Source organism: Protomyctophum parallelum (assembly GCF_964188405.1).
Source record: "Protomyctophum parallelum genome assembly, chromosome: 1".
Taxonomy (NCBI): Eukaryota; Metazoa; Chordata; class Actinopteri; order Myctophiformes; family Myctophidae; genus Protomyctophum; species Protomyctophum parallelum.
Genome location: NC_139697.1, coordinates 100759148 through 100780501, shown reverse-complemented (window position 1 = coordinate 100780501; position 21354 = coordinate 100759148). Strand labels below are relative to the sequence as shown.

Below are 21354 nucleotides of genomic sequence, written 5' to 3'. Positions count from 1 at the left end.
CTTCACACGTGTGTGATTTTTATATTTACTATCACTATCAGGCAGGCCCCACATCATGTTTCAGTCAAGTATTAACTGTGTCTTTCCTCTTCCGCACTGGCCAGCATTCTGTTGTTTATCAGCGGTCTGGGTCTCATTCTGTTGTTTATCAACGGTCTGGGGCTCATTCTGTTGTTTATCAACGGTCTGGGGCTCATTCTGTTGTTTATCAACGGTCTGGGGGCTCATTCTGTTGTTTATCAACGGTCTGGGGCTCATTCTGTTGTTTATCAACGGTCTGGGGCTCATTCTGTTGTTTATCAGCGGTCTGGGGCTCATTCTGTTGTTTATCAACGGTCGGGGCTCAATCGTAGATAAATATTCTGTGACTGTGACTACCTTTAAAAGGTATGGAAAATCGCTGGCAGGGACTGCATTATGTATTAATTTACTCTGGCAGAAAATGAGCTAATTGTTCTTTATTTATTTATTTATTTAAATGAAACTCTTCACCAATAGGGGGCAGTGTTCCCACAACAACCATTGCAAGGCAGCGTTGTCTTCTGGGTAGGGTAGTTTCTTTATCTGCGCCAATCACAAACACGGCTTCCTTTCCCACACACACACACACCAGAGTAAATCTAGTAAGAGAGTGACGACACACTACTAGCGTTGTTGTAACAATGGAATGCGGAAGTGCTCGTTCTATCTTAATGGGGGATAGTTCCAAATGCTTGGAACTATAGTAGCGCTCTACTAGATTCCTCTGCCACACACACACACGCGCGCACGCGCAACACCATGAGCATGCGCAGTCGATCACTTTTTTTTTTTTTTTTTTACATTCCATGGGAGCTAAGGTACAGTCAGTGCTGCTAGGCTATAGAGTCTACAGACACAGAGGGACTAGTAGTAGTTAGCACTTAGCAGGTGTTAGCATCGAGCCTTTCAAACAGCAACGTGGCACTAAAATACTCCCCCCCCGTGTGTCACCGTGTGTGTGAAGAAGAAGTGAAGTGAACCAAACATGGAGATAGTGGCCCTCATCACGCTGACCGTCATCATAGGAGCCCTGGTGGTGCTGGTGGCCAGCACCGTGGTGGCCAGCAGGACCCAGACAGAGACACCGCAGACACAACACAGCAGCGACATGACAGCAGCTGACAACACTGCCGCGACCAAGGGTGAGGATTCATTCAATCAAGACCCGTTTGGGATGAATTGAACAAGGTGGACCCTCTTGTAAACAAAGTGTAATAATGCTTCATTGGGTCGTCGATATCCACTCACAGTTAACTTATAAGTCTTTGTATTGAGTTTGTGCTTGAGATGTACTGTAATTCTGTTAATACATTATTTCAATCAATCAATCGATGGATGGATGAATGAATGATGATGATGCCTCCATCATGGGTATCATGTATTCATACAGTCCATAGGCTCCCTTCAAGGAGCCCTCCTAGGGGTCCCCAGAGGGGGTTCCTAGCCCTCCAAGCAGAACCCAAATGCTACTGAAGTTTCTGACATTTGTTCGACCCAGTGCATTGGGTCCTGTTCCACGTCGTCCATGCCACCTGATTAAAACATTTACTGGCTCATGTTTACATGTTTACCGCCTCCCCGCGCTCTTTGACGATATTCTTCAGTATGAGGCTTTCTGAATATGTAAAGTATAAGTACCCATACATGCCGCTGCGAATATCTCCTGTGGCGCGGAAGCCGTTAAGTATTTTTAATATATGTTTGCCCGATTTGGAAGCTTGGATTCTTCTTTTCCTTCCTTGTTTATTGACACCTCATTGTACCGCCTATCTGGCTAGCTAGTGGCGCTATAGCTATGACACAGCAGATCAGAGGCAGGGACGTAGCCTCACAAGCCAACCGCACACCGGGAGGCGGTACAATAAACGGTAAACAAACAAGAAGAAATAAAGCGACCAAATCGGTCAAACAAAGATTAAAAATACTTAACGGCTTCCGCGCCACAGGAGATATTCGCAGCTGGATGTATAGCTACTTAAAGTTACCGAATTCAGAATAACTCAAGGAAAATAATGGCGTCACATGCCGCGGGTCCTATTTTAGAGAGAATCTCCACTTCCGCATATAGGAATTTCCATACGAAAATACAGTAGTGAGCAGGGACCCAACGTAAAACTCAACAATATATCAGAAAGGTTTTACGTAGGGTCCCGAAAGGGGCTAGGGTATCATGTATTCATACAGTCCATAGGCTCTCCTAGGGGTCCTTGAGGGAGTTCCAGGGGGTCCCCAGCTTAATGATAGTTATAGGAACCAAATGAATGGACCCTGAGAGAGAGTACACATTGAACCAAATGGAAAGACAGAATGAATGACGATAACTCCATCATGGGTGTCATTTATTTATACACTCCATATATAACTCCATAGACTCTCTAGTCTAGGGGTCCTTGAGGGAGTTCCAGGGGGTCCCCAGGCCACCACCAGCTAAATGATAGTTACTTAGGAACCAAATGGACCCTTATGGGTCTGTAACTCTGAGAGTGTACAAATGGAACCAGACGGAAAGAACTGAATGAATGAATGATGATGCCATGGGTATAATTTATTTATATGTACTCCATAGTTACTAATACACACTCTATGGCAGTCAGTGGGTTTATATATAAGTACTCCATAGTTACTAATACACACTCTATGGCAGTCAGTGGGTTTATATATAAGTACTCCATAGTTACTAATACACACTCTATGGCAGTCAGTGGGTTTATATAGAAGTACTCCATAGTTACTAATACACACTCTATGGCAGTCAGTGGGTTTATATATAAGTACTCCATAGTTACTAATACACACTCTATGGCAGTCAGTGGGTTTATATATATGTACTCCATAGTTACTAATACACACTCTATGGCAGTCAGTGGGTTTATTTATATGTACTCCATAGTTACTAATACACACTCTATGGCAGTCAGTGGGTTTATATATAAGTACTCCATAGTTACTAATACACACTCTATGGCAGTCAGTGGGTTTATATATAAGTACTCCATAGTTACTAATACACACTCTATGGCAGTCAGTGGGTTTATATATAAGTACTCCATAGTTACTAATACACACTCTATGGCAGTCAGTGGGTTTATTTATATATACTCCATAGTTACTAATACACACTCTATGGCAGTCAGTGGGTTTATTTATATATACTCCATAGTTACTAATACACACTCTATGGCAGTCAGTGGGTTTATATATAAGTACTCCATAGTTACTAATACACACTCTATGGCAGTCAGTGGGTTTATATATAAGTACTCCATAGTTACTAATACACACTCTATGGCAGTCAGTGGGTTTATATATAAGTACTCCATAGTTACTAATACACACTCTATGGCAGTCAGTGGGTTTACCACTGACTGCTAACTATGGAGTATCTCCATAGTTACTATTTCACACTATGGCAGTCAGTGGGTTTCCAAACTATTTCATGTCAAGACAAGGACCCCCAAATTGACACCAATCCCTTACATTGGTGGTAACTGCCAGGTGTCCTGTTGCACTGGTTCTCAACCTCTGAGAATGTTCTAACTAACTAACTAGGCCCCCAAATAATCCCTCAAGAGTCCCTCTTGATCTGCACTTTGATTATGTGAGTGTACTTTGGATAACAAACGTGGCTGTGTGCATGATGGGTCCATGTAGCTTTCATTCCTGAGGCCTGAACTTGAATAAATGCGTTATTCAACTATTGTCAGTTTCACGATGGGCATCGCTGCATAATTGATGGTGTGTGTGATGGGTGTCATGTCATGGGTGCCAGCTGGGCTGCTGCTGGTCAGCTGACCGCGCTCCATTGTCTGAGGAGGAGCCGGTAAGTGTTGTGTGTCGTGAAATGTCACGTCCGGTCAAATGTTTAAAGCAGAGGTCTTCAACGGGGGGGGGGGGGGGGGGGGGGGGGGGGGGGGGTCCTCAGCAGTGTTTCTTTAGTCGACTAAAACTGACAAACTAAATGGAAACTACATGAAAACTAAGCTATGATGACTAAATCTAAGACTAAATATACTGACGATTTCGTCAACAAATAAAAACTAGACTAAATGTTAGGAAGGGACTAGTGGACAAAAGATCCAGTATAAGTCATTTTACACTCTGTTGCATGCTGAAAATAGCCGATATACAAGCTTACAACGCGTCTCAGAGCGACGCGGTGTGAGCTTGTAGATCTGCTTTTGTCATTTAGCTGACCGCTTTTGTCATTTAGCTGACCGCTTTTGTCATTTAGCTGACCGTCAGTCGACAGCAGTGTTCTATGGCTCAGTATTGTGGAATACTTGCACTTGTATCCATCAGAGACATTCTAGGGCTAGCCTTGGCCTGAACAATGTTGAAGACCCCTGGTGTAAACAAAGGAAGTTAAGAACTAATACATTTAAAACTTTGGAGCATGTGCATTACAGTTCACCCATTCACACACCCATTCACACCCCGATGGTGGAGGAAACCATGCAAGGCAGGCCCCAACCTGCACATCGGGAGCAATTAGGGGTTCAGCGTCTTGCTCAATGACCCTTCGACACTAACTCTGGGGGAGCCCACAGGGATTGAACTGGCAACCTCACGGTTCCCGTCCGGCCGCTCTATCCCTGAGCCAACATGCCGCTCCCTCTGTGTTTTCTCCCGTGTCACACAACGTAGTGTACTTACTGTACAATTGCCAGGCATTGTTTGTTTACCGGCATGTTGTGTTTTCCCTTACAGCTGAAGACGGCGTCACCAAGTCCCCCGCCTCCAAGAAAGGGAAACAGGAAAAGCAGAGGCCGCGTAAAGAGAGAGCCCAGCAACACACCTTTAGCCACCCGCTGTTGGCAGCAGCCTTGAAGGTAACACACCTTTAGCCACCCGCTGTACTGTTGGCTGCAGCCTTGAAGGTAACACACCTTTAGCCACCCGCTGTACTGTTGGCTGCAGCCTTGAAGGTAGCACACCTTTAGCCACCCGCTGTACTGTTGGCTGCAGCCTTGAAGGTAGCACACCTTTAGCCACCCGCTGTACTGTTGGCTGCAGCCTTGAAGGTAACACACCTTTAGCCACCCGCTGTACTGTTGGCTGCAGCCTTGAAGGTAGCACACCTTTAGCCACCCGCTGTACTGTTGGCTGCAGCCTTGAAGGTAGCACACCTTTAGCCACCCGCTGTACTGTTGGCTGCAGCCTTGAAGGTAGCACACCTTTAGCCACCCGCTGTACTGTTGGCTGCAGCCTTGAAGGTAGCACACCTTTAGCCACCCGCTGTACTGTTGGCTGCAGCCTTGAAGGTAGCACACCTTTAGCCACCCGCTGTACTGTTGGCTGCAGCCTTGAAGGTAACACACCTTTAGCCACCCGCTGTACTGTTCGCTGCAGCCTTGAAGGTAGCACACCTTTAGCCACCCGCTGTACTGTTGGCTGCAGCCTTGAAGGTAACACACCTTTAGCCACCCGCTGTACTGTTCGCCGCAGCCTTGAAGGTAACACACCTTTAGCCACCCGCTGCTGGCAGCAGCCTTGAAGGTAACGCACCTTTAGCCACCCGCTGTACTGTTGGCTGCAGCCTTGAAGGTAACACGCCTTTAGCCACCCGCTGTACTGTTGGCTGCAGCCTTGAAGGTAGCACACCTTTAGCCACCCGCTGTACTGTTGGCTGCAGCCTTGAAGGTAACACACCTTTAGCCACCCGCTGTACTGTTGGCTGCAGCCTTGAAGGTAGTCCTGAGGATTACAACATTGCACCGAAAGGGAAATTCTTGGCCGAAACCGAAGACCGAATATAGGAAACGGATGGCCGAAAACCGAATACCTAATATCCAAATGATTGATATTATATATCTTTTTTCCTACCATTGCTGTCATGGCCGTATCTTAAAGCTACCTGATTTATGGCAAAATAAATGGTTTTGGCAAAACTTAACTTAAATAATAATCACTATTATCGGGCCATAAAACATTTATTCAGCTCTTTTGAATGCATTAATTGCATACACTATTCAGTGATATATTTTCGGCCTATTTGGGCCGAAACCGAATAGGCCGAGAATGCATTTTTTAGCCATTTTCTGCAGAATATTTTCTTCAGCCGAATATTCGGTGCATCACTAGCCTTGACCTTTAGTACAGAATAGAAGAAACCCTTATCGAACTACACTGATGGCTGTGTTCACACTGTCGATGATAAAAGCGCTGCGTGCGTGTGTGCGTGCGTGCGCGTTACATTTCGCCTAACTATCTACAAGCATTCAATAGATGTGCTGTTTTCCGTTATTATTTTAAACATTTCGTACGGGTCAAACTAGCATTATATTTCATTCATACTTTTGTATAAATGAAGCAATGGTTAATAAAGCCTCATTCTGTGACCCCTAAACAATTAACACAATAGTATGTAAGTAACGTTATGATTTAGTAATATTGTTCCTGCTGCTGTTCTTCTAACCAGGTGAAGAAGTCACATTTTGTCACGTATTTGTGTTCATTATTGTTTAGGAATCCGCACTAGTGTGGCGGGATTCCTTTTCCTACTGTTTCACAAATGGGACTTGGTCATACAAACATTTTCAGTTGTGAGATTTTACTTTGGCTTTAATCCATTTTGGGCGGGAACCCCTTTTGGTGTTTTAAGCATTTTGTTATACTTTAGCTATTTAAAAATAGCAGATCTACAATCTCATAGCGCGCCACCGAGTGGCGCACTACGAGCTTGTAGGTCTGCTATTTTTTGAAAAATTGTGAAAATGTGCCTCAAATCTTTAAATATTATTACAGAGTGAACATTTTAACTCAAATCTTTGCTTCTGGGGAGGTCCCTGGAACAATATATTTTCAGATGGGGGGGACGGAGGCATATTACATAATTATAATTTTTTGGCATGAAATATTGAGCACCACTGATACAGAAACATAAGGTTTTTCAGAAAACGTCAGGCCTAAATGGGTTAATCCAGGGGTCCCCAATACATTTTCCTCAAGGGCCATATTTTGACTAGGGTACCAGGCTGGGGGCCGAGTCGTCACGCGCGAGGTCGAAGTCTTGCCCTGAAAATACATTTTCAGGGCAAGACCCCATTTGAAAAGGACCCCCAGTTTGACATGCAGAGGCTACTGACCCCTATTCAATTTTTATTTTTGTGGCTCCGCGGCCCACAGACGTCCCGCGGGCCGCTAATTGGGGAACCCTGGGTTAATCCGTGTGTGTGTGTGTGTGTGTGTGTGTGTGTGTGTGTTTCCTAGGGCCACAGTGGTAACGTGACGTGCCTGGACTTCAGCAGCAACGGGAAGTATCTGGCCTCGTGTTCTGACGACCGCACGATACGGATCTGGAGCACCAAGGACTTCCTGGACCGAGAACACAAGTGTCTCCGGGCCAACGTGGAGCTGGACCACGCCACCATGGTCCGCTTCAGCCCCGACTCACGGTAAAGAAAAGGTACTATGTTTACCCTGCAGGGTAACTGGACCACGCCACCATGGTCCGCTTCAGCCCCGACTCACGGTAAAGAAAAGGTACTATGTTTACCCTGCAGGGTAACTGGACCACGCCACCATGGTCCGCTTCAGCCCCGACTCACGGTAAGGGAAGGTACTATGTTTACCCTGCAGGGTAACTGGGCCATGGTCCGCTTCAGCCCCGACTCACGGTAAGGGAAGGAAAGGTATTATGTTTACCCAGGGTAACTGGGCCACCATGGTCCGCTTCAGCCCCGACTCACGGTAAGGGAAGGTACTATGTTTACCCAGGGTAAGGGAAGGTACTATGTTTACCCAGGGTAAGGAAAGGTACTATGTTTACCCAGGGTAAGGGAAGGTACTATGTTTACCCAGGGTAAGGGAAGGTACTATGTTTACCCAGGGTAAGGGAAGGTACTATGTTTACCCAGGGTAAGGAAAGGTACTATGTTTACCCAGGGTAAGGGAAGGTACTATGTTTACCCAGGGTAAGGGAAGGTACTATGTTTACCCAGGGTAAGGGAAGGTACTATGTTTACCCAGGGTAAGGGAAGGTACTATGTTTACCCAGGGTAAGGGAAGGTACTATGTTTACCCAGGGTAAGGAAAGGTACTATGTTTACCCAGGGTAAGGGAAGGTACTATGTTTACCCAGGGTAAGGAAAGGTACTATGTTTACCCAGGGTAAGGGAAGGTACTATGTTTACCCAGGGTAAGGGAAGGTACTATGTTTACCCAGGGTAAGGAAAGGTACTATGTTTACCCAGGGTAAGGAAAGGTACTATGTTTACCCAGGGTAAGGAAAGGTACTATGTTTACCCAGGGTAAGGGAAGGTACTATGTTTACCCAGGGTAAGGAAAGGTACTATGTTTACCCAGGGTAAGGGAAGGTACTATGTTTACCCAGGGTAAGGGAAGGTACTATGTTTACCCAGGGTAAGGAAAGGTACTATGTTTACCCAGGGTAAGGGAAGGTACTATGTTTACCCAGGGTAAGGGAAGGTACTATGTTTACCCAGGGTAAGGAAAGGTACTATGTTTACCCAGGGTAAGGGAAGGTACTATGTTTACCCAGGGTAAGGGAAGGTACTATGTTTACCCAGGGTAAGGAAAGGTACTATGTTTACCCAGGGTAAGGAAAGGTACTATGTTTACCCAGGGTAAGGGAAGGTACTATGTTTACCCAGGGTAAGGAAAGGTACTATGTTTACCCAGGGTAAGGGAAGGTACTATGTTTACCCAGGGTAAGGGAAGGTACTATGTTTACCCAGGGTAAGGAAAGGTACTATGTTTACCCAGGGTAAGGGAAGGTACTATGTTTACCCAGGGTAAGGGAAGGTACTATGTTTACCCAGGGTAAGGAAAGGTACTATGTTTACCCAGGGTAAGGGAAGGTACTATGTTTACCCAGGGTAAGGGAAGGTACTATGTTTACCCAGGGTAAGGAAAGGTACTATGTTTACCCAGGGTAAGGAAAGGTACTATGTTTACCCAGGGTAAGGAAAGGTACTATGTTTACCCAGGGTAAGGGAAGGTACTATGTTTACCCAGGGTAAGGAAAGGTACTATGTTTACCCAGGGTAAGGGAAGGTACTATGTTTACCCAGGGTAAGGGAAGGTACTATGTTTACCCAGGGTAAGGAAAGGTACTATGTTTACCCAGGGTAAGGGAAGGTACTATGTTTACCCAGGGTAAGGGAAGGTACTATGTTTACCCAGGGTAAGGAAAGGTACTATGTTTACCCAGGGTAAGGGAAGGTACTATGTTTACCCAGGGTAAGGGAAGGTACTATGTTTACCCAGGGTAAGGGAAGGTACTATGTTTACCCAGGGTAAGGGAAGGTACTATGTTTACCCAGGGTAAGGAAAGGTACTATGTTTACCCAGGGTAACTGGGCCATGGTCCGCTTCAGCCCCGACTCAAGGTTCTCCTCCTCCTCCTCCTCGCCAACAACGCCTACAACCATTTCATAGTAGTGTAGGCTATACGGTGCTGCGTTGCTACTTGGCTATCGTGCCATGACTCTTTAGTCGACTGGTTAACGTACGTGCCATTGGAATGGGGAACCCGGGTTCGCCTCCCGGCCGAGGCTACAGTAGTGCTGCCGACGATTACTCCATATTCGAATGAATATTCGAATGTAAAAAAACTAAAGAATAATCAAATATTTTAAATTAAGAAAAATAACAATACAATTGCTGTGTGAGTTCTGGCGAGAGACTCTGTGCCACGTAAACTAAAACATTATACAAAGATTAGGCTATTAAGATAATTATTAATCATTAATTTGATCTAGCAAGACTCAAGAGAGTGCATTTCTGAGCCCATACAGGACCGAACCATATAGATAGAGAAAGAGAAAGTTTTACAGCATATTATTCTGCAATAATATTCATATCATATTCATATTAAAATCATATACATTCGACATTCGAAATCATTCGAAAAGTGTTCGAATACATGTGGTGTTTTAAAAGGAATATTCGAATATCATTTTTGGCCAATTCTGGCAGCACTATTTTATCCCATTCTGACCGGGCACCCATTTTGGTGTTAGCATCATGTTATGCTTTAGCTATTGAAAAATAGCAGACCTACAAGCTCATATCGCGCCACTCGGTGGCGCGATATGAGCTTGTAGGTCTGCTATTTTTGAAAAATCAAAGACACTTTTAGAATCTGATCTCAGGTCAGAATGGGTTAATAATGAAACTGTCAGGATGTAATAGACATTTTTAGAATCTGATCTCAGGTCAGAATGGGTTATACTCTATGTGCCAAAGACAACAAACACTAGCTAGCATGGTTTACAGAAGTATAGACAGTCTCTGCGTGACATCATCATCATACCCGGAAGTTATCCGGGAACGCCTGAGTGGCAAACAGAAAAGTCATATATTTGATTAATTTCATTAAAAGACGATCTGCCATTCACTTTATGCATGCGCATACGCTCTATTACAATTACAAATGTCAATGTAGGCATTTAGCAGACGCTCTTAATCCAGAGTGATTTACAATTTACAATTTAGGCATTTAGCAGACGCTCTTAATCCAGAGTGATTTACAATAAGCAACAAAACAAAAAGCATGGCAATGCATCACATACATAAAAAGTAGTTATCATGAAACAAGCGTAAGCTAACCATGTAACAGTGGAATATCTATATAATGAAACTATACATATAAACTATACACACTATACTATACATATATACTCTGAGCTATGAGCTAGTCTGTATGAGTCTGTATAAAATGCTATCTAAGTCTATATAAAGTTCTATCTATAGAGGCTTGGGTAAGTTATCTCTATTCAAGGATAACCCAACTCCACCCATAGTTATGTATAAAGTAACCTCCATTCACACATTGGAGATAATGTGTTTGGCCCATTATGTCACACTGAACTCACAACACACACACAACCAAAGACAAGAGATAACGAGGCCTTTTTTCCCTGTGGAGCCTTGAGTTCATGGTGAATGTTGAAACCTTGAGTTCACGGTGAATGTTGAAACCTTGAGTTCATGGTGAATGTTGAAACCTTGAGTTCATGGTGAATGTTGGAGCCTTGAGTTCATGGTGAATGTTGGAGCCTTGAGTTCATGGTGAATGTTGGAGCCTTGAGTTCATGGTGAATGTTGGAGCCTTGAGTTCATGGTGAATGTTGGAGCCTTGAGTTCATGGTGAATGTTGGAGCCTTGAGTTCATGGTGAATGTTGGAGTCTTGAGTTCATGGTGAATGTTGGAGCCTTGAGTTCATGGTGAATGTTGGAGCCTTGAGTTCATGGTGAATGTTGGAGCCTTGAGTTCATGGTGAATGTTGGAGCCTTGAGTTCATGGTGAATGTTGGAGCCTTGAGTTCATGGTGAATGTTGGAGCCTTGAGTTCATGGTGAATGTTGGAGCCTTGAGTTCACGGTGAATGTTGGAGCCTTGAGTTCACGGTGAATGTTGGAGCCTTGAGTTCATGGTGAATGTTGGAGCCTTGAGTTCATGGTGAATGTTGGAGCCTTGAGTTCATGGTGAATGTTGGAGCCTTGAGTTCATGGTGAATGTTGGAGCCTTGAGTTCACGGTGAATGTTGGAGCCTTGAGTTCATGGTGAATGTTGGAGCCTTGAGTTCATGGTGAATGTTGGAGCCTTGAGTTCATGGTGAATGTTGGAGCCTTGAGTTCATGGTGAATGTTGGAGCCTTGAGTTCACGGTGAATGTTGGAGCCTTGAGTTCACGGTGAATGTTGGAGCCTTGAGTTCATGGTGAATGTTGGAGCCTTGAGTTCACGGTGAATGTTGGAGCCTTGAGTTCACGGTGAATGTTGGAGCCTTGAGTTCATGGTGAATGTTGGAGCCTTGAGTTCACGGTGAATGTTGGAGCCTTGAGTTCATGGTGAATGTTGGAGTCTTGAGTTCATGGTGAATGTTGGAGCCTTGAGTTCATGGTGAATGTTGGAGCCTTGAGTTCACGGTGAATGTTGGAGCCTTGAGTTCATGGTGAATGTTGGAGCCTTGAGTTCATGGTGAATGTTGGAGCCTTGAGTTCATGGTGAATGTTGGAGCCTTGAGTTCATGGTGAATGTTGGAGCCTTGAGTTCATGGTGAATGTTGGAGCCTTGAGTTCACGGTGAATGTTGGAGCCTTGAGTTCACGGTGAATGTTGGAGCCTTGAGTTCATGGTGAATGTTGGAGCCTTGAGTTCACGGTGAATGTTGGCTCGCTTTGCTTCAGTCAGAGAGTGAACAATACAAAAGCAAAGTAGAGAATATTTGCATTGAGGAAAACGGGTCCCAAGATTAACGGCGACAAAACGTATAATTAATGTGTTTATATAAACCGGCAGCAGCTTTCAGAGTTTAATGTTTTATCCAGTACACAAATCTTCATAATTATGTGACCTGATTTGACTGAGAGACTGCCATCCGCAAATTCCAGCTTTTCACCAGCTTTTCAAAATGAGTTGATAGCACAGGCAGACTCTTCACATACTAGAGCATGTCTTAAATAAATGTCATGTAAATATGAAATAAATGCTTAAACATGTAGCTATAGGTGTAATGTTAGAGACCACAGAAGTGAACCTTTCAGGGCTGTTTTCTCAACTCGCTGTTTCTCTGCAAGACATTAAAGGTATATTCAGTGATTTCACTCAAAAAACCTTAGGTTTCCTTTTTGGCTGTGGGACCCAGCCTTTCGTCCAATCAGGAAAGAGAGTCAAAAACGAAACCTAAGGTTTTTTGACCCCCAGGGGTTAACTGGGGACAGGGAGGAACTCCTTATATGGCCAGCACACTCTATAGTAGGGAGGATTATCACAACAAAACAAAAAAATAAGTGATATTTGAATTAAGTGAAATCACTGAATATACCTTTAATTACTCTATAAGCCATATCTAAAAAAAGAAATTGGCAGTCCCTCAGTCAAATGTAGACGCCTACGCGGAAGGGTTGACTCCCACTTTTAGACCAGTTCAGCCCATGTGTAAATCCAGGCTTTCACCCATTCTGACCGGGAACCCATTTTGGTGTTCGCATCATGTTATGCTTTAGCTATTGAAAAATAGCAGATCTACAAGCTCATATCGCGCCACCGAGTGGCGCGATACGAGCTTGTAGGTCTGCTATTTTTTTTTAAATCGAAGAACGACTGACATTTTTAGAATCTGAACTCGGGTCAGAATGGGTTAATCAGACCAGCGTGTGTCCAGTGGAAACCTCGTATGAATCTGATCTCGGGTCAGAATGGGTAAATTTTTCGCGCAGACAAAATGAAAGTCTGGGTATCGAGGCTACTCCTGGGTTTATCTTGCTGTTATTGATGATGGCTCTCCTTATCACTGGACATTACAGGGCCTTCATTACCTGGGTTTGTCTTGATGCTGTTACTGATGGCTCTCCTTTGCTCTGGACATCACAGGGCCTTCATCACGTGGCTGGCCAACGCCGACACCATTCGAGTCTTCAAGATGGTGAAGAAGGACGATTCCTTCTCCTTCAGAGCCGCTCCCGACGACTTCCCACTGAAGCACAAGGCGCCCATCCTCAACATCGGCATCGCAGAGACGGGTACGGAATGATTCACCGAAGGGGAGAGTCCAGTTTGAGTCTGAAAGAATATATTCAGTATTTAAGTCCGACGTCATTTTGTAGTGCTACGTTACGTCCGGGTCCAAGTGGCACCAGCTCCCGTCCGCATCTCATAGTAAATTGAATATCTAAACGCGTGAATCTTTTTACAGTGACGTTATTTTTCAGAAAGGAAGCCATTGAGGGTTAAAATGGGTCTTAATGCTTCCAACTCGAGTGGAATTATTAATGTTTTGTACAAAGTGGAATTATTAATGTTTTGTACAAGTGTCCATGACAACAAAAATATATGATGTGGAGACAATAAAGACTATTATTATCATTATTATTGAAGGTGGCAACAGTCCATTTGATCGGTAAAATATTTCTGGGTATATTTAGAATGTGTGCAGGCTTGAGTATGTTGAATCTAGTTTGCATTATGAGGATTTATTTGACACATGTGGGGCAGACGGCCTGTCACTGTCAGATTTGGGAGAGCAGCGCAGCTTTGTTGTTGCGAGGAAAGCGGTAAAATGAGACTTTCGTGGTTGTTTTCGTCTCAGATTTAGTCAGACGGAGCGTCACAGTATAACTCTATGGGGACACAAAAGCGACACAAAAGTAGGACCCGGAAGTATCTCAGGAGGGGGCGCTCACATCACAGCTAAAATACTGAATATTCAAATATTTGTTGCCGCATTTTTATGATTGTTTTTCAAAAAATAGCAGACCTACAAGCTCGTAGCGCGCCACTCTGTGGCCCGTTATGAGCTTGTAGATCTGCTATTTTTCAATAGCTAAAGTATAACATAATGCTTAGTTAAAACACCAAAAGGGGTTCCCGCCCAGAATGGGTTAACGTTGTTGTGCTTGTGAGATTATTTGACATTGTAGTAACCCATTCAGGACGGGAACCCCTTTTGGTGTTTGAAGTGTTATGTTATACTTTAGCTGTTGGAAAAAAATGGCAGATCTACAAGCTCATAGCGCGGCACTCGAGCTTGTAGATCTGCTATTTTTGGAGGAAAAAAGTGTCGCAAATCTTCAAATATATATTCATTCAGAGTGAATGTTTTTAACTCAAATCTTTGCTTCTGGGGGGGGGGGGGGGTCCCTGGAACAACATATTTTCAGATGGGGGTCCGCAGCGAAATACAGATAATTCTGGGAGTCCTTCACATGCAAAGGTTGAGCGCCACTGACATAAAAACATTGTTTTTTTTTCCCGAAAACTGTCAGGATTTAGAAGCCTTTTTTTTAATACAAATTCGGAATTCATGTTTTTTAAATCAAATCTTTGCCTCCGGTGGGGTCCCTGGAACAACATATTTTCAGATGGGGGGGGCCGCAGGCATATTACATATATTACAATATAACTTTTGGGATCCTTGACATGAAATATTGATTACCACGGATATAGAAACATGAGGTTTTTCAGAAAGAAATACATTTTAAAAATACATTTTATTTCGACGTCAGGCCTAAATGGGTTAATAATTGAAATGGCTGTAAACCGTTTGTCTCCTGTCTCTCAGGCAAGTTCATCATGAGCGCCTCCACTGACACCACCATCTACATCTGGGACCTTAAAGGAGATGTTCTGGCCACCATCAACACCAACCAGATGAACAACTCCTACGCTGCTATCTCCCCATGTGGAAGGTCTGTTCGCTGTGCTTCAGCATGTAATATATTACTTTAATTCGCTGCTATCTCCCCATGTAGAAGGTCTGTACTCAGTTCGCTGTGCTTCAGCATATAGAGCGTCGCAGTCCCGCCCCCTTTCATGACGACGCCAGGCCCAGTCCCGCCCCCTTTCATGACGACGCCAGGCCCAGTCCCGCCCCCTTTCATGACGACGCCAGGCCCAGTCCCGCCCCCTTTCATGACGACGCCAGGCCCAGTCCCGCCCCCTTTCATGACGACGCCAGGCCCAGTCCCGCCCCCTTTCATGACGACGCCAGGCCCAGTCCCGCCCCCTTTCATGACGACGCCAGGCCCAGTCCCGCCCCCTTTCATGACGACGCCAGGCCCAGGAAATGAATCCCAATGCATTTTTCTCATTGACATTTCAAAAAAAGTATTTATTTAAAGACCTTTTAAGCGTCGTACGAAGCCAACTCGAATTGTGACAAATCATGACAACAAACACAATATTTTGGACGAAACAAATAATTACAAAGAAGAAAAAGAACAAAAAAAGTGTTGTAACCTGCTGTTTTTTTTTTCTACTTTCTAATTCTCTGTTTGGCCCAAAACATTGTGTTTATTGCCATGATTTGTCACGACAAGAGTTGGCTTTGTCCGCGGCGTAAACGTCTTTAAATAAATAATTTCTGAAAAGTTTTGAGGGGGCGGGACTGCAACGCTCTATAATATATCACTTTTCATTCATTCATTCATATTTTACAACGAATAAGTGAACGGTACGGTTAAAAAGGTTCTAGGTCACCATCAAGACAAATCGATGAGTTATAACAAGATCTTTTGGGCATTAGGTTGGGTAAAACATTTTTTTTGGGGGGGGGGGGGTTATATACTGTTGTTGCTGAATCATGATACTAGTAAAAGGCACAAAATGGTGGTATGAAAGCGCCCCCCTCATCTAGACTGAGTGGCAAAACATTGAGCAGCATGGAGTGTTGGAGTTTGGGAGCGCTCGTTGGAAATAACTCAACCGTCCTGCATACCACCTGTTTCTAAATGTCACATAATGCAGGAGACAGCAAAATGTTGTGTTGTTGAAAACAAGCACTTCCAAACTCTGACACTTGGAAACATAATCAAATGCAGGGCATTTCTTGACAGAAAGTAGCTCATAACGTTTCTATGGTGGATTTTTATGAAACAAAAGCTTTGCAGACAGAAAGAGGATAATTCAAGCTTTTCGTACAGCAGCAATGTTGGTGAGTTTAACATTGTTTAATGCAATCAGACAGGACTTTTCTGTTTGGATGAACGGGCTGTCAAGGCCAGAAAGTAGTTTTTTGCCACTCAGTGGGCGTTCCCGCATAACTTCCAGGTATGATGATGTCACGCGCATACCCTCTATTGATAGGAATTTTAAGGTAGTAACTTTTGATATTATGCACAATATTGTACCATTGGGGACACTATAGTGACTGTACCCAACATAAGAACAGTAAACAGGAGCCCATCAGCTCTGTGTTAGTGATTTAAGCTATTGATATGATATGATATGATATAGTACAGGGGTCCTCAACTAGAAATGATGAAGGTCCACAAATTTTTTTTTGAATAAGACTGAGGTCCGGTCCCATGTACGGCGTCCATCGTAGAGCGGGGCTCTATGCCCGTTTAGTATGGTCAAGCCAAGCTTATACAAATCAGATCCCCTTCCACCCAACCAATAATGGGGTGCAGAGTGCAGGCCCGGAGTGGAACTCCAAATCAGGCCGGGAGTTATACGCCCTGGCAGGCCACACTGCGCGCGCCAGAATTTTGGGGGCCCTTGGGGGACATTTTGGGGGCCTTTGCAGCAATTTCACATGAGAAATGTACCATCTGATGTTATTTATATTATTAACTTCTTCCCACCATTAACATAAGACACACAATGTAGTTGTGCTGTAGCAACACTGCCTGAATTGAATTGAAATTAACTGTGGCTGGCCTGGCCTGAGCTTAGGAGAGATTTCTTTTTTCTTTTTTTTTTTTTTGCCTAGGGTCCGCAGAGTGGTGGTCTGCGGTCCGGTCGTGGACCGCGGTCCGCCAGTTGAGGACCCCTGATATAGTAGTTTATTGTCAGTTCACACTGAAATTTGTCTTGCGACACAGCAGCCAAGTAAGCAGAACACATAGACACACATTTGACATAACACAAAGAACAAGATAATTTACATACATAAAGACATGAAGACAAGAGCAATATCCACCGCTTAGATTACCCCGTGGCTACTACAACTCCTGATTAAGCCTCAAGGTCGACTGGTGGACAAAGGACCTCTTTAGTCTGACCTTATTGTATGCTGGTACACCATATCTCCTTCCTGAAGGTAGCAACCTATATTCTCCCATAGAGTATTAAAAGGATAGAGACTGATCTGGCGCGAAGTTGCTCAGTGGCGTTTTGAAGCACCCGGAAGGACCGTCTATTTCCGCCTTTTTTCGCCGATTCAGCATTTGGGCACCAAATTTTGGTGCCCAAATGCGGAAGTGCAGCTGGACTTTAACATTGAGCGCTCGGTTGAAGTGCAGCTGGACTTTAACATTGAGCGCTCGGTTGAAGTGCAGCTGGACTTTAACATTGAGCGCTCGGTTGAAGTGCAGCTGGACTTTAACATTGAGCGCTCGGTTGAAGTGCAGCTGGACTTTAACATTGAGCGCTCGGTTGAAGTGCAGCTGGGCTTTAACATTGGGCGCTCGGTTGCACGGGGTTTCCTCGTCAAGAATCCACGGGTCCGCCTGCAGTCCTTCCTCTTACCACTTAGGGCCCAGCGCTTCAACATTGGAGTGCCTCACTGGCCTCTTGTATTCTCCATACAACACATGCTTAGTATTAGAGGTGATATTCCTTGCTAACCTTAGGATGCTGTTATCATACGTGGATGTATAAAGTGTCTGAAGTGGTTTGAACAAATGTTAAAAGATTGCGTGGTCGCTGTTTGGTGCGTCCTCAGATCAGTGTCAGTGATTGAAGCTCTTGTCTCTGTTTGGTGCGTCCTCAGGTTCGTGGCGTCCTGCGGCTTCACCCCCGACGTGAAGGTGTGGGAGGTGTGCTTCGGGAAGAGCGGCGAGTTCAAGGAGGTGACGCGAGCCTTCGACCTGAAGGGCCACCAGGCCGGAGTCCACAGCTTCTCCTTCTCCAACGACTCACACAGGTACGGTTACGCTTACCCGTGAAGGGCATGAACCACTTTCGGTGTTTTAAAGCAGTGGTTCCCAAACCTTTTTGGCCATGCACCCCATGTTACCTCCCGACCCAGCTGAGGCACCCCCCCACATGGAAATATAAATTGCATAAGCTATATAGAGACATATATTTCCTTTTTAGACACATATATGAACCTGAATATAGCATAATATATGCAGCATAGGCTATATTCTGCATTACTTGCCATATATTGTATGTTAATATTTAGCACCACCATTAGACTTTTCAGAAAGTGTATATATTTAAAGGCGTTTACGCCGCGGACAAAGCCAACTCTTGTCGTGACATATCATGACAACAAACACAATGTTTTGGGCCGAACAAATAATTAGAAAGTAGGAAACAAAAGGCAGGTTACAACACTTTCTTTTTTGTTTTTCTTCTTTGTAATTATTTGTTTGGTCCAAAATATTGTGTTTGTTTGTTATGATTTCGAAACTATAGTAAAATACGCACATCACTTCTCTTTTCATATGTTTGTTATGATTTGTCACAACTTCGTACGACGCTTAAAAGGTCTTTAAATAAATACTTTTTGAAATGTCCTAGGGGAAAAAATGCATTGGGAATTATTTCCTGGGCCTGGCGTCGTCATGAAAGGGGCCAAATACATATCATTGTTTTGGCGTCTTTGACATGAACATTTTTGAGAACCACTGACACTGATATTTATTTCTGAAAACTGTCATGATTTTAGACGACATTTGTAGAATCTGGTCTCTGGTCTTAACCCATTCTGGGCGGGATCCCCTTTTGGTGTTTTAACTAAGCGTTATGTTATACTTTAGCATCTTGCAATGGGTCTGGTCCACAAGATTCGATACACCACCAAGATACCCATGTACCTGTCTAAATACTTCCTTAATGTAAACGAAGTCCACACCCACAACACCAGAGGGAGTGCAACAAACCATGTACAACCCAGATTCGGCACAAACAAGGGACTAAATTATTTTCGCTCCTATGCCACCAAAATGTGGAACGCCCTACCAACAGTCATTAAGACATGTGAATCCCTTGACTCCTTCAAAACCGCTCTCAAAGGGCACCTACGGATGGCTGCAATTCGAAACTGGCCTCTGTAAAATCTGAATCCCCCCACCCCCCCCCCCATCTCCCCTCACTGTATATGTATCTTTTCCCTTTTTGCTTCCTATATGATGAATTCCTGTTCTGTTCTTTAGCTACATAGAAATGTCTATTTGTATGTCTCTAAATGTTTTGATGAATTGAACAATGTGGACCCTGTTGTAAACAAGTGTAATGCTTAATTGGGTCGTCCACTCACAGTTAACAGTCTTTGTATTGAGTTTGTGCTTGAAATGTACTGTAAATTCTGCAAACTGTTAATAAATATTTCAATCAATCAATCAAAGCTATTGAAAAATAGCAGATCTACAAGCTCATAGCGTGCCACCGAGTGCCGTGCTACGAGCTTGTAGGTCTGCTATTTTTTTTAAATCGTGAATATGTGTCGCAAAACTTTGAATATATATTCTTTCAGAGCCAACGTTTTTAACTCAAATATTTGCTTCTGGGGGGGTCCCCATGGAACAACATATTTTCAGATGGCCAATTACATATAATTCTGGGGGTCCTTGAGATTAAATATTGAGCACCACTGACATATAGAAACATGAGGGTTTTTCAGAAAACTGTCAGGATTTAGAAGACCCTTTTGTAGAATCGTTCCCAGGTCAAAATGGGTTAATGCGTTTGGTTCGACTGCTTTCACATGCTTTCCATTGTCTCCTCCCTCCCCCCCCCCTCCCCCCCTCCCAGAATGGCCACCATCTCCAAGGACGGCACGTGGAAGCTGTGGAACACCAACGTGGAGTACAAGAAGCAGCAGGACCCCTACGTGCTCACCACGGCGCCCTGCGCCTCCGCCGAGGGCAGCCGGGTGGCGCTGTCGCCCGACGGCCGCGTGGTGGCCGTCAGCACCGGCCGCGGCGTCAACATGTACGACGGCGCCACGGGCCGCCTGGAGGAGGAGCTACGGGGCGTGCACGGCGAGGAGATTGCCGACCTGCGCTTTGACACCACGGGGCGCTTCCTGGCGGTCACAGGCGACCGCGCCGTCCGCCTGCTGCACAACGCGCCGGGCTACCGCGCGTGCATCCGGGACATGCAGGACATGCTGAGGAAGGCGCAGAACCAGGGGAACGAGGGGCTGAAGGAGAGGCTGCGAAAGCAGGTCGAGGACGCCCAGAACGCGCTGGACGCCGTGCTGATGACGGCCGCCGTGGACGACCAGTGTTAGGAGGACCGTCCTTAACCCATTCTTTTGACCTGAGATCAGATTCATACGAGGTTTCCACTGCTGGACACACACTGGTCTGATTAACCCATTCTGACCTGAGATCAGATTAAAAAAAATGTCAGTCGTTATCTTCGATTTTTCAAAAATAGCAAGACCTACGAGCCCATAGCGCGCCACTCGGTGGCGCGCTATGACCTTGTAGATCGGTTTGTCGGGCCCTCGCGGCACAACACTGGAGCCACATTCGCTTTAACTCGATGGTTCTGGAACATTTGAATTAGGACTTTACGCCCAGGGCTTAACGTTTCTCAGTCCTGGGGACGGATTTCAGTCCTGAGGATTTCATTTCGTAGGGGTCATCTAATGAGATCAGTGCAGAAAAAATATCTTTTTCAGTCTTTTCTTTGTGGCTTTTGACCTGAGATCAGATTCTAAAAATGTCTGTTTGAAAATGACAGTTTTCTGAAAAAGCTATGTTTCTATGTCAGTCGTTCTTCGATTTTTCAAAAATAGCAGACCTACAAGCTCATAGCGCGCCACTCGGTGGTGCGCTATGAGCTTGTAGATCTGCTATCTTTCAATAGCTAAAGCATAGCATAATGCTAACAACAAAAGGGGTTCTTCCCGCCCAGAATGGGTTAAGCCCTGCGAGCCCCCCCCCCCCCCCCCCCCCCCCCACAGCTCTG

At 44.7% G+C, this 21354-nt stretch overlaps 1 protein-coding gene across 1 annotated transcript; it reads left to right on the top strand.

Annotated features, from left to right (window-relative positions):
* Positions 1 to 976: 976 nt before the first annotated feature.
* tbl2 (transducin beta like 2) lies at positions 977 to 20668 on the top strand (the record flags this gene model as incomplete). The annotated part of the gene is made up of 7 exons (XM_083761356.1): positions 977 to 1163; positions 4729 to 4850; positions 7231 to 7415; positions 13360 to 13508; positions 15047 to 15173; positions 18200 to 18352; positions 20188 to 20668. The coding sequence occupies exons 1-7, from the start codon at positions 1007 to 1009 to the stop codon at positions 20666 to 20668; spliced, it is 1374 nt and encodes a 457-aa protein (XP_083617482.1). The 5' UTR covers positions 977 to 1006.
* Positions 20669 to 21354: the final 686 nt, after the last annotated feature.